Source organism: Mesoplodon bidens, assembly GCF_964165515.1.
Source record: "Mesoplodon bidens genome assembly, chromosome: 14".
In the NCBI taxonomy this organism is placed as follows: Eukaryota; Metazoa; Chordata; class Mammalia; order Artiodactyla; family Ziphiidae; genus Mesoplodon; species Mesoplodon bidens.
Genome location: NC_138170.1, coordinates 30,942,521 through 30,956,487, shown reverse-complemented (window position 1 = coordinate 30,956,487; position 13,967 = coordinate 30,942,521). Strand labels below are relative to the sequence as shown.

The following is a 13,967-nucleotide window of genomic DNA, read 5'->3' as shown; positions in this document are numbered from 1 at the left end:
AGTTTGGATTTTAAATTATATGGTCATCCTGATTATTGACCGTCATAAAAGACACTATCAAAGGAACAAGAGGAGAGGGTTGAAGGCCAAATGGGTGAATCCCCTTGTACACCTTATCCCATTAAAATGGGCAACCAGTTGGGGACTCCTGATTCCATCAGGTACCCCAATTTTAAGCTGCCCTGGCATCCCCACTCCCAAATTCCCATAACAATTTGTGGAACTTCTCCAATACTTCTCCCTAACTAAACATTTAACGCTATGAATTGGAATTGTGTCTTTCCTGACCCGTCCACGGGGAGGCAGTGTTGCTCATGTGTTAAGAGCACAGGTTTAAACACCAGGAAACAGACGTAGGAGAGTAGTGTTTGGACTAAGAGCATAGACTCTAGGGTTAGAATTTGAATCCCAACCCTACCACTTACTAGCTGTGTGTCCTTAAGCAAGTCACTTAATCTCTTTGTGAACTCAGTTTCCTCACCTGTGACAAGGGAGCTAATAGTATTATCACATAGGGTTGTTGTGCTCAGAGCTGAGTCCTATGCACACATAAGTGCTCATTAAGTACTAGCTATTATTATTGAATGGCAATGAATGTAAAGTGCTCAGCACAATGCCTGCTGCTTAGTAAGTATTCAATACATGTCGTGGTGTAATTACTAATCTTTATAGATCCTAAAGGACCTACCAGGCATTAAAAAACATTTTGCTGAATCAATACATATTCTCTGTTGTATTTATGCATACTACAAATACACCCAGCAAGAAAGAACTGAGAAAGGTCCTATGCTTTAGCAGAAATAAAGGCACTGGTGACTTTTGGAAGTGCTGTTTCAGGGCACCATAAATGCAGAAATTAAGATTTAATGAGCTGCAGGGCTTACTCTGAGATGAGAAAGGAAAGAAAGTTTGTTGATGACTTCTGAGAAAGAAGCTGGACATGGACAGTTAGCTTCTCACTGCCTCTACCACCATCATCTAAAACTGCCCCATCCCCCAAAAGAGAAAGTCTCAAGGAGGCATCTGGGGTAAGCCTGCATCAGGTCCAACCACTGAGGACAGCAACACTGACATGCAATACACTTGTAAGAAATTACACTAGAAACAAAGCAGATGGGTTGAGTTTGAAGGAGGTCAGCCGGTGTCTACTTTCAACTCTGTTGCCAAGTTTAAAAAAACATGTAGAAGAAGATTATGGAGGAACCCCAAGAACAATCTCAAATCTGGAAGTGAGTTTGAAGTAAAGAATGGGACATAAGGAGGATGAGAGGCATCTCCGTAGAGCCCTGCTGCCCTTGTGCATCGGCATCATGCAGAGGCAGCTGCGCTGGACAGTCAAAGGCGAAACCAAGCCACTAAAGAGAGAGTGCGTGAACACCAGGCATCTTCGTGACAGTGATTCTGTCCAGCATTGCTGAATCCTCCTTGTAGATCTGGGCTTCCAGAGAAATGGCAGAGTTCTGTCTTTGATTATGTGGATGCAGCAGGGATCAGGAATGAGCACAGTGTGAACTTGGAGTAGACACCAGGCCAAAAAACCCGACATATGGCAAGCTGGAATTGGTGTAACCGTGTCCAAAACAAACCCACAAACCTTGCAAGGATTAGGTTCCTTTGTGAGAAGTGATGAGGAGTTATTCCATTCCCTGCTCTCCCCTAATTGATGAAACAATAACATAAGCTTACTTTAGCCTTTAAGATCAACTCCCTTCCCCCAGATTAAGTTCTTAGAGAAGTTTATAAGTGTGAAGACAATGCCACATATACATATATATATGTAGTATTGGGGAAGCAAATAGGAGACCCAGTTACACCTTCCCATATTGAAAGATGAAAATAGGGCCTACAAGATTTTACCAACTGAAAATAAGTGGTGAAACAAAAATTCCTGAGGTGGAAGAGCATGTTTATGGAAAGAATTTTCAACAGCAAAAGAGGTCAGTTTTAGTACCATATGTGTTATGATTTCAGTGAAGTTAAATAATAAATTTGTGAAACAGGTGATAAAATATGAAAAGAGAAGAAAAGGGATCTAGAACAGTTAAAGAAATATAAAGTATATGGGAAAGTGTAAAGTTATAAAGTCACCTCAGAAGCAGTAAAGAGCAGGACTGACAATGAAGAAAATAAAGGAAGAAGGCATGTTTGAGAAATCCTCATACTTCGAATAGGAAATGAGTTATACAAAAGTGATGAGAGGGCTTCCCTGGTGGTGCAGTGGTTGAGAGTCCGCCTGTCGATGCAGGGGACATGGGTTCGTGCCCCGGTCCGGGATGATCCCCCATGCCGCGGAGCGGCTAGGCCCGTGAGCCATGGCTGCTGAGCCTGCGCATCCGGAGCCTGTGCTCCACAACGGGAGAGGCCACAACAGTGAGAGGCCCGCATACTGCAAAAAAAAAAAAAAAGTGACGAGAGAGAAGATGATAAATAATGAATGACAAAAATAGATATCCAATATATCAGATAATTTGGGTTGCTAAAAAATAGTCCAGAAGAAACATTCAAAGATTTGATAGAAGAGAAGTTTCCTGATTAAAAAACAAAAACCTGAAAATGCAGATTGAATAAGCTTATCAAGTAATAATCAAAATTAATTAAAAGAGATGAATACTTAAACATTTCCTGGTAAAAATTTTTAATTTCAAACACAAAAGAATGATTTTATGAATGGGAGAAGATACAGGTTACCTACAAAGGTTCTGCAACATTAAATGGTGGAGAACTTTGATGGATAAAGTTATGATCTAAAATGTTACACCTGTCAATATGTCACTTACATGTGAAGAAAATAGAAAGACGTTTTCAAATACATATGCATTCTTCTAAAACGGGGAGTAGGGATAATTTTCTTCAAGAAATTACCCAATGAGTGAATCAAGGCTTAAAAAAAACTTTAAAATATAATAGTGATTATATAAAAGAAGTCGCAATGACCATCAAAGCCATTTAAACAAATATATGTCTTATTAGTATTTTCAGTAAATTTTGAGATATTACATCAACAAATAAGAGCAGTCTGTCATGAGAAAGGAGCAGGTGAAAATAAGAAACGTTTGGAGAGAAAATATGCTGTTTCTGAATATTCAAGTTCATTGGAAACAATGACCACCACACTGAATATTGCAAAAGTAAATTCAGCTCATCAGAAGACAGTTTAAGAAACTTTTTCCAGAACTCAAGCAGAAAGAATACAGAGATTAAAATTATGAGACAAGGGCTTCCCTGGTGGCGCAGTGGTTGAGAGTCCACGTGCCGATGCAGGGGACACGGGTTTGTGCCCCGGTCCGGGAAAATCCCACATGCCACGGAGCGGCTGGGCCTGTGAGCCATGGGCACTGAGCCTGCACGTCCGGAGCCTGTGCTCCGCAACGGGAGAGGCCACAACAGTGAGAGGCCCGCGTACCGCAAAAAAAATAAATAAATAAATTATAAAATAAAATTTAAAACACTTAAAGAATGGATTCTCAAAAGAGAAAGTAAAAGTAAATTTTTTATGCAGGATAGAAAAAGATTTCTCATATTACATTCATATATATCCCCCCAAAACTGTCATTTATCGAACTCCCAAACTCCTCCTCTTCCTCCCAAGCCTACCTACTGGGTAGTGGGAGGGCTGGAAATCCTTAAATTTTGAACCAAAGTGATGATAAGGGTCCAATGTGATGATTTTTAAAAATTCCGTTAGGTGAAATGTTGTCTTTGCAATTTTTCCCCTCCTCCCAACCTCCCCAGTAGAATCTAGACACTCAAGAGGGACTGATTTGCCCTTGGAGGTAGGTCCTTTAGTTTTGGACCAAGTTGGTTTCATGGCAAGTCCTATCACATCTTCAAGGAAAAGAAAATTTCAATAAAGTTTAACTCTCCAGAAAATAGAAAAGATGAAGTTTCCCAATTTATTTTAGGAAGCTTGCATATATCTGATATCAATATCTACCAAAGATAACACATATAAAACTTTGGACCAAATTTGAATAAAAACTTTAAATCTGAAATCAAATATCATTAAAACAAAACTAAAAGTACAGTAAAAGAGTAAAAACTTATTCTAGGAATGCAAGAGTGCTTTTATATTTAGGAAATGTATTAAAATAACACATTTATTTTGAATGCTGAAGATGAAAACCAAATTATTTTCTCAGTAGAATCTGAAAAGACATCTTTCTGAATACTTGTGTTCAAAGGATATAGAGGATATGAATAATAATTAATGGGATTGACTTAATAAATATATTTTGAACCCTATATCCCACAGAGAATAAACTTTCCTTTGAAATACCCATGAAATATTTATTAGGTAGCAAAGAATGCCTCCATATATATCCCAAGGCATAACTTTTCCAGTCCACATTCTCAGCAATAAATAACAGGAAATGAATAGTGAAAGTACACTAAAGCTTCAGCTACCAGGAAAAAAAATATAGATTTTTATATTATCTTGTCAGGAGGAAGACTGAAAGAAAGTGACTGTCTAGGACAGAGGTTAGCAAACTATGACCTGCAGCCTGTTTTTCTAAATAAAATTGTGTGGTCATTTAGTTCATGTTCCGTCAATGGCTGCTTCTGTGCTACAATAGCAGAGTTGAGTAGTGGCCACAGAGACCATATGGCCCACAGAGCCTAAAATATTTACCATCTGGCCCTGTACAGAAAAAGTATGCTGACCCCTGGTCTAAGAAAACATTTGCACCCCAATAGAAAATGGGCAAGGATACGATGCCACGGTCAGCTTCATGGTCATGGGACCTGTGTGGTCACCCAGGGACCCGCACTTAGACAGGTCCTGCCCTTAGTTTAATGCTCTGCTGTTGCCATCTTGAAATTCTTAATAATTTTTGAAAAAGAGGCCCTGTGTTTTCATTTTGCACCGGATCCTACACATTATGTAGCTGGTCCTAACTGATCCACCATGTTTTAAAACAAAGAAAGACAAATAAATTGTAAATATGAAAAAAATCTGTGGCCTATTATTAAATACATTCAAATAAAAGCTATAATGAAAACTCATCTTCATTTATAAAACTTACAGATATTTGAGAAAGAGCTAATCCTGAGTGTGGGTAAGAAAACGAGCACTTCATACCTTGCTCCTGGGAGTTTAATAATCATGACTCTGAGGAGTGAGTTACAGTGGCCACCGTTCTCAGGGTAGAAAAAAACTTACGGTCACTATACTTGAGTGTAGAGAAAATAACTTGAAGCTGCTTTGCTTATCTTCAAAAGACCCTCCTGCTGGGTGCAGGTGTAGTGAGGAGAGGAGGCACCTTTCTTCCAAATGGGAAATCCTAGCCCAGTGCAAGAATTTAAACACTCAGTAAATTTCAATCTTTTCAGTCTTGCCCTGCCCCCACTTCTCTCACTCCTATGGCTCTGTGTTTGAGGGGGGCTTATTGTGTCCTTGTGGCCTGCACGTGAAGGGGGCCTCTGAGTCTTCTCGCAGCCACAGTACCATCCCTTGTCTTGTCATGGTCACCTGGTGTTCATCCACCGATCGCATTGGTGGCTTTGACTGGTGGCCCTCCTTTATCACATCTTGGTGTGCGTTTCAATTATGGGAAGTACCTTTTGGACAGCTAACCAGTTTTCTGTTCTCGTAACAACAGCAACAACAACAGTTTTGTGTTGAATTTGCACCAAAATTACCAACACTTGATGTGAGAAAATGTCTTTAGGCTTTTCCTGGTGCGTGAGTGCGCGCGCGCACGCACATTAGAAAAGGCACATTGGTGGAGGTGAAAGGAGTACGTGTTTTGCTCTAATATCTTTTTGGTCCTTCACAAGAAAAACACAGTTTACATCTTAACACAGTGTATGTGCATTACTTACACATAGCTGACTAAACGTTTCATGTAGCATGACTTTCTGCTATGGTATGCAATATATCTGATGTTTCTATTCTATTTCATTTTTATTAACTGTTGGCAACATCCCACCAAACTGATTTCCCAAATCACTAATAGGTTGCATTCCACAGCTTGAAAGTCATTGTTGTCGTAGCCATCAGTGAGATGTTAGGAAATTCCTCACGCATCAGTACGGCGGGGCTGGGGTCTCCAGATGCAGACAGGAGCAGGGTGGGTAGCCGGTCTACTCAAAGTACAGTGCTCAGTGGCTTGGTTTGGGTCTGCACTGGTATCTGATGAAATTGTTGTGGAGGCAAGGGTGGAGGTCAAGCTTTTTGATCAGGAGGGAGGCTTGGCCATGACCCCAATCAATCATAGGAGGACAAGGGCTGAAGGTCTGGGCTGGGTTTGGGGCTCCAGCCAGTTAGGGTGCAGGGGAGGCTAGGAGGAAGGAGAGGAGGGCCAAGGAAGAAGCGGGGGAGTGGGATGGAGGTGAGGAGGGGGGATACAGATGAACACGGGGCCAGAACTAATTGCTGGTCCTGCTTAGTTGCGCCTGAGGCTGCCATACTTTCCCAGGATTAGCTGGGGACCTGGGTGGGTCACTAAGGACATGAATGACTTCAGCCGGGTGGGGCCAAGGAAAAGCAGGACCTGACAGTTTTATGATTTCCATCCTTACTACGACTCTGCTTTTCCAGAATTACAAGACTCCTGGGTGACGGCTCCAACTGCAAGCTCTTTTCTCCCGTTTCGTTTTACCCTAACCCATGTGCAAAGGGTGAGGAGGGACAATCTTAACTCAATTTGGCCCACTTGATTCTTTCTGACTGGTTGTATCTGTGGTTAATGGAAAGAGCATGTGTTTTCTAAGGAGCTTAACCACAGGGAGGTTTGGAAACTCACATAAACACAAAAGAATGTGTTTCAGAAACAAATCAAAATGAGACTCAGCGTTCTTATTTTGCTCTTACTCTTTGCATATCAAACCCTTGGAAATAACTGAACAATAATCTGAGGGCCATGCGAGGTTTCACACAAAACCCCTCACTGGGAACACACAGTGAATGCACTGTCACAAAAATGTATTGACTTCTTATCATGTTCCAGACACTGGAGAGGGCATAGAAAAACAAAAATAGCTAAGGAACTCTGGAGCTGCTCCAGCTGTTACCTTCTCATGGGACTGGTGGCTTTTCCTCCTGATGGTCTGGGGAGCCCTTCTCAGAGCCAAGTCAGGAGGTGGTGTGAAGAGGGGTTGACTCTGATTTTGAGTGGACCCGGGTGTATTGAGTGAATCTTTAAACACAGAACTCTGTAGGGCTGTAATGAAGCAGAATTCCTGGGAGGCTACTTGAATACCAAATTTTGCTGAGATTTATACTTGTGGAACCAAGGCATGAAATCCCAAGAAGAGCCTGAATCCTCCACACCATCTTGATACCCAGTTGTTGACCCATGGAAATCTTCAGGGGCTAGAATTGCATTTGAGTTAGGATTTAATTGAGTCAAATATCTGGGACATTTCACATCCACTGACTTCTAAAACATAGATATTTCAACTCTTTGACTATATTAGTCAGCAGTTGTGTGTTGAAAGCAATTTTAAAAACAAAACAAGACAAAACAAACCACAGCAGAGCTCAATGGAATCTTTCCCAGTAATACTTATATTTGGGCTAGGAAGGAGTTTTTATTTCTACCGTGGGGCTTTGGGAACAATGGCTGGGTGAGCCATCACTAAAAAGAGCATTGGGGCTCCATAGCTAGGATTTTAAGATCAGTAATTCTTAAACAGGTTGGCATGATAAATGAGATATTTTATACATTATAAGGTGGAGAGAAGCTGCCACTTGCCCACCCAACACCCTACTTCTCCTGGCTATGACCAGGAGTCCACTTAGGTCCTCAGGGTTGAAAAGAAGCCAAGGTCTGAACATGGACACACCATCCTGGGTTGATTATTCTGGGACTAGCTACTAGATCAGATTCCAAACCAGAAAATCAGTTTACAAGGCAAAGTGTGGGTAAGACACGCACATTTTAACAGAAAGTCCAAACAAAATTAAAGACCCAGCATATCTATCCCCATGAGAGAAGGGCAGGAGTTTGGTTCAAGTCTTAGTGGGTAGTTTCCAGATCCCCCATGGATGAAGTAGTTAAGTAGTTAGGAGTCCATCTGTGGTCAATGGGTGGTGGTGAGGCAGGGGAGAGGACCATGGCACCAGTCAGGCAAGCCCCTTGCTCCTGGGGATATCCAACATGCTCACCTCCTTGATAAAACCAGAAGCAGCCGCCACGGGACTCTTTCCTTCTCTAAGAGGTGATTTGATCTTGGGGTAGGACAGAATGCACATGTGTGGGTTAAAAAGCTCAGTCATGAGGACTAGAAGGATTCCAAGGTGCAGGTCGACATAACCCCATATTCCTCTGCCACTTTCATAGCTGAGGCCCCTTGGGGTCCCATGGTAACCCAAGAGAAGACGAAACCGGTTTTGTTCCCAGAATCTTAGAAGGTTATGTTTACCCTCAGTGCTTGAGGGAATAGGCTATGTACATCTCAAGTGTGTCACAAAGAGGGTATATTTTGGTCCAGGCTTATATAATTGTGTAAAGAATGGTCATGTGTAAATAAGAAACAACAAACCTCAACAGTAACAGGACAATTATTAGTAGAGCTAGGATGGGAGAAGCAAACCTGTCAGTATCTCCTTCCCTCTCATTTTATCTTAAGGGCCTCATTTTATTTTCTTCCTGAGAAAATAGAGCACCTGTCAATTGGCAAGAAAGTGTTCCAGATAGCTTTAGACTTTTCTTAACACTCCAGGATATTTCTTGGGTCTTTCCTTATATCTAGCATCAAGAAATCAGATGAATACCAATATTGTCTAAATTTTACATGTCAGTCAGACAGGAGAATAGTGAAAATGAAATGTTTTAAGCCAAAAGAAAATGTAAATTAACATTGGGTGACCCTTTTTAATAAGTAAAGGAACGCAAATGATTTGTGGCCAATCCTTGAAAGCAAAGAAAGAAACTCAAAAAGGATTTACTCGTAACCCCTGCTCCTTTAGCAGACAGCCAAAAACAGACCCCCAGTTCTAGTTCAAGTTCCTGATTCACCTATACTTTGCCTCCCCTCCCAGTTTAATTCCCTCACTACAGGACTTCTCTACCGATGAGAAAATCAAACATGGAATAGAGGAGCTGTGGGGATTCCTCCCTAATCATAGGTGTCATACCCTACCCCTCAGGAACCAAAATTTCAGATAGTACTTGTTTGGGTGATATGGACCAAAACACAGCATTGTATTTCAGAAGTGGGCACAGACAATCAGTGTTCAAGGAAATCTCTTGATTCCAGTGGAAAGGAGTTGTAGAATTATAACTGGACTAGCAGTCACATAGTGTCTCTTCTGAAGCACATATACAGCATTGGGCCAGATCTGCCAGACTCTCACTAGGATCCCCAGGACCAGAGCATCTACCCCATAGCTGAAGAAGAGGAGCCAGGACCAGTCTTTGAGATTTGAAATATACAATGGAAGCTTATCCAGGAGGATGGCTGGGATTCTAATAAAAGGCTTTCCAAAGCTTTACAAATGCAGGGCTGGGATATGCTGTTCTGCTGAGCTTTGGGGAGACCCCCAGCTTGCATTAAGCTCAGACATCTACTGTTGATAATTAGGTAGGCCCGTTCACCAAGGGGCTGTGCTCTAGAATCCTTGACCCATCTGGGAAGGCTCCTCAGGTTCACATAGGATCACAGGAATTGGCTGGAGCTGTCTGAGCCTCAGGCCCAGGGTGTTCATCCAAATGAGACCGGAAGAGGTGCTGTCCAGCTGGCAAAAGATCAGGAGGCATCCATGAGCAATAGAGACTTCTCCCCATGATCTTCTTCCTTCCATCCAACAAACAGGTAGATGCTGGAGAGGCAAATATCCTTAAGACCCTCACAAGGGGAGCTGGAAAAAAAAAAGTGATTGCAACCCAGTATCAGAGGATGGTGACTGAGAGATGTACACGGTGCCCTGAGAGCCTGGGGCAGGAGCAATGAGCCCCATCTGTGTTGGTCAAAGGCAACAGGCAGAGACCAAGTTGTGTCTTACAGAATGAATAGGAGTTTGCCAGTGTGGACATTGCATGTCCCAAGCGGATGGAATGTATAAAGGCTGAGAAACTGGAACAGAAAAGTTTATTGGAAAAGGTTTATTTTTTTATAAAAGAGCCCCTGCCCCCTTCTCTCCCTGATCCCTTTCCCCATCTCCCCAACTTCTCACCCCTCTACCCTGTGGGCTTTATGCTGCTGCTCCCTGAAACTGCTTGCTCTTCCCCAAACAATTGTTTAAAAAAGCATTTCTATATTTATCAGAACAGTTGAATGTTTTTTCAAATGCTGACTTACCATCCTTCAGGGGATTGCCTGTTCTGATCCTTTGTCTATTTTTCTATTGTTTGCCTTGTTAATATTTACTTGTACCAACTATTTACATATCCTGGACAGTAATCTTTCGCCTTTTTTATTTGTTGCAGACATCTTCTCTCACTCCTTTTCTTTTTTTTTTTAATTGTTGTTTTATTTGGCTGTGTCGGGTCTTAGTTGCGGCATGCAGGATCTTTCATTGTGGCTGTGTGGACTTCTCTCTAGTGGCAGTGCACTAGAGCGGCTCAGTTGCCCCACGGCATGTGGGATGCTAGTTCCCCCATGAGGGATCGAACCCGCGTCCCCTGTACTGGAAGGCGGATTCTTAACCACTGGGCCACCAGGGAAGTCCCTCTCACTCTCTTCTTGTCTTTATTTATGGTATCTTTTGTCATCCAGAATTTAGACCCTTCAGATAGTCAAAATTATTCTTTTCTTAAAAAACAATTCCTACTTTTTGTATCTGGTTAAAGAAACCCTTCACTAACATGATGACAAAAATCTCCTTCTATAATTCACTCAATGGATTGAAAGTTGTGTTTTCCCATTAGGTTTTTTTTGGGGGGCACAGGCTCCGGACGTGCAGGCTCAGTGGCCACGGCTCACGGGCCCAGCCGCTCTGCGGCATGTGGGATCTTCCCGGACTGGGGCACGAACCCATGTCCCCTGCATCGGCAGGCGGACTCTCAACCACTGCGCCACCAGGGAAGCCCCTCCCATTAGGTTTTAATACATCCAGGGTGACATTTGGTATGAGATAGTGATCTGATTGGTTGTTTCCAACTATAAATCCCTTGTCACAGCATCACTTATGTAAGGGTTCATTCTCCCTCCCCAGTTTGAATCACCGCTTTCACTGTATAGAGAGACCTCACATACATCGAGGTGTGGGCTCTCCATTTTACTCCATTCCTTCTGCCGTTCTATATCATACACATAGGGCCACTATATGTGATAGGAAAACTTTCCAACTTTGTTCTTTTTCATTATTGCCTTGATTACTTTTAGAACTGTAATCTTCATTTCATTTTTGGAGTCAGTTTTTGAGTTTAACAAAACTTCCTTTCAGAATTTTTCCTAGAATTGAAGTTATAGATTAACTCGAGGAACATGAGATATCCTTATTTTACGGAACCTTTCAGCACATGACCATAACATATTGTATCACTTCTGCTCAGGTCAGACAGACATATCATTTCTGGATATGGGGCAGAAGAAACTAAATTTTCCTCATAGAGATGGAATACACTCAACCAGAATGAGAATTCCTAAAGATATTGCATCAGGAAAAGGAAGGCCTAAAATCTGCTTTGCCCAAAGTCATCTTAAATATCTATAAAATAGTCTGAAACCAAGACAAAATAATAATAACTCTCTAGAAGTTAAAATTAAGATACATGAGTGCATAAAAAATAAAAGTAATCTGAAAACAGTGGAAAATGTTTGCAGTACAAAATGTCAGAATCAAAGGAGCAAACTCTAACCTCAAGAATTATTAGAATGACAGGCAGAAATGCAAGGCTCAGCTGAAACAGATCCTTAAGTGAAAGGAAAGAACATCAAAGCTACAGAAGAGTGGGTTAGAATAGAAAAACTTACTGTGAAGTTAATGCAACAGATTGAAGTACGAGCACTATGAACAATACTTAGAAGCTGAACTGAAGCAGTAGTAAGTCCAGAAGTCAACCTTGGGAAATAAAGAAGCCCCCTTCCAAATCTAAAATGCTATGATCCCATCTGTCTTCGAGGAAGTTTCCCTCTTTTTTCAGTAAAGTTTCTCTCTTTTTATTAGAGAAAGGCTGTATCATTTTTCTTCTTTTATTTATTAGTATGACTAGTTATATTAGATATCCTTAAATGTTGAACTATCAATACATTCCTGAAATAAATACCAATTAATTAATTAGTATTCTTTTGGATTCCTGCTGGATTCAGTTTGCTAATATTTTATTTACAGATTTTTGAATGTGTATTTGCCAATGAATTTGGACTCTTCCTTTTTGAGGAGGGGGATTTGTTTATCTTTGTCTATTTGGGCACCTAGTTTGTGCTAATTTCATTTAAGTGAATTGGAATCATTTTTCTTCTCTAATCAGAGCAATCAGTTAAAGAGCACAAAAATAACTGTTTCTTAAAGATATGAAACTAAACTGTGAATCTGATTGGGCCCAGGGTTTTTTGTTTTCTTTTCTTTTGTTTTGTTTTTAGCGTATGAGTGTGTGGAATGGAGTGGGAAGGAGTAGGAGGTGGAGTGAAGGGAGTTCTTTACCAAAATTTCTCAGAATTCTAACATTAAGTCTAAGCATCCTTTTAAATAATTTCCAAAGTTATGGAAATTTCAGATAATGAGCCCAGTTAGAGGATAGGTCAAAAGTACAGTAATAGACTATATGACACAAGGTAAAGACAAATGAACACCTGATTAAGTCACATCTGTTTTATTTTCCTAGATCAGGAAGTGTGCTGCACCACTGGAATGAAATCTATTACTTCGTGGAACAGTTGGCTCATAAATTCATCAGGTGAGAAATATAATGAGTAGTTCTCTGTCATGAGTAAAACCAGCCTGTTTGCTATTCTACTAATCATTAACCACTTTGGGGATGCTTTTTGACAAAGGTAGACTCTCAGATCTTATAAGAGAGACTTGACTTTGTTTTCATCTTTGCCACATATTAGAATAACTTCTGGCTTCGTGTTTTCAAGAGGACCCTGATTTGGTTATAAGACCAACATTTTAACTTTCTCCCTCTCTTGTCAAATAACATCCTTCTAGAAGGATCGTTAACATTTTCTTTCACAGTGCATCATGCTGGGGCAATTGGCTCATTCTGGCTGGACCCATATGTAGAGGCTGTAAGGTGTAAGGTAACCAACTCATCCCAGTTTGCCCAGGATTTTCTCGGTTTTAACACTGAAAGTTTCACATCTTGGGAACTCTCCTCAGTCCTGGGCAAACCGCCATGGTTGGCCAGCCTGGCTATATGCCTTATCAGGTAGAATCCTCTGAGCATTCTTGACACCACTTTCCAAGGAAGGACAATGCAGTTTTGAACATTGTCACTATACACATTGCAGGGGCCTTGGAGGTCCTACTTTCTAATAAGTATAGACACCCACTAGTAAAAGAAAGGAGGTCATTTCACCCTCCTTGTGTGCAACCTCCAAAGGACAACACAGCTGTGATAGCAGTAATGGATATGCTTGAAGCCAGTTGTCAAGGTCTTTGGTGAAATTGTTTTGATCATTGTAAATTTGAAAGCAGCTCCAACCCTGCTTGATGGCCTCTGTAGAGTCTTCCAGCTGATGTGAGTAACCATATACTTCCTCTTTGAATATGTTTTTGTTTTTTTTTTGCGGTTTGCGGGCCTCTCACTGTCGCGGCCTCTCCCGCTGCGGAGCACAGGCTCTGGATGCGCAGGCTCAGCGGCCATGGCTCATGGGCCCAGCCACTCAGCGGCACGTGGGATCCTCCCAGACCGGGGCACGAACCCGCGTCCCCTGCATCGGCAGGCGGACCCTCAACCACTGCGCCACCAGGGAAGCCCTGTGTTTTTTTTTTTAAATCTCAGAAGACAAGTTGTCCTCTGAGACCAGGGTCATGACAAATGTGTTCCCTGCAAATTCACTTACTGGTCTCAACATGTACCCACCACTTGATTGGAGGGAGAGGGTTAAGAGGTGTCCTCTCTGTTATGCCAAAA

General features: G+C 41.6%; 1 protein-coding gene across 6 annotated transcripts in view; it reads left to right on the top strand.

The window, feature by feature from the left end:
• The window catches only part of ANTXR1 (ANTXR cell adhesion molecule 1), a 293,533-nt gene that overhangs the window by 13,392 nt on the left and 266,174 nt on the right, over positions 1-13,967 (top strand). For all 6 annotated transcript variants that reach the window (XR_014017420.1, XM_081253940.1, XM_081253943.1 and 3 more), the window contains exon 2: positions 12,714-12,785. Coding sequence is in view for 5 of the 6 variants with exons in the window: in XM_081253940.1 (XP_081110066.1) it covers positions 12,714-12,785 (72 nt within the window). In the remaining variant the exon portion in view is untranslated. The remainder of the gene's footprint in view (positions 1-12,713; positions 12,786-13,967) is intronic.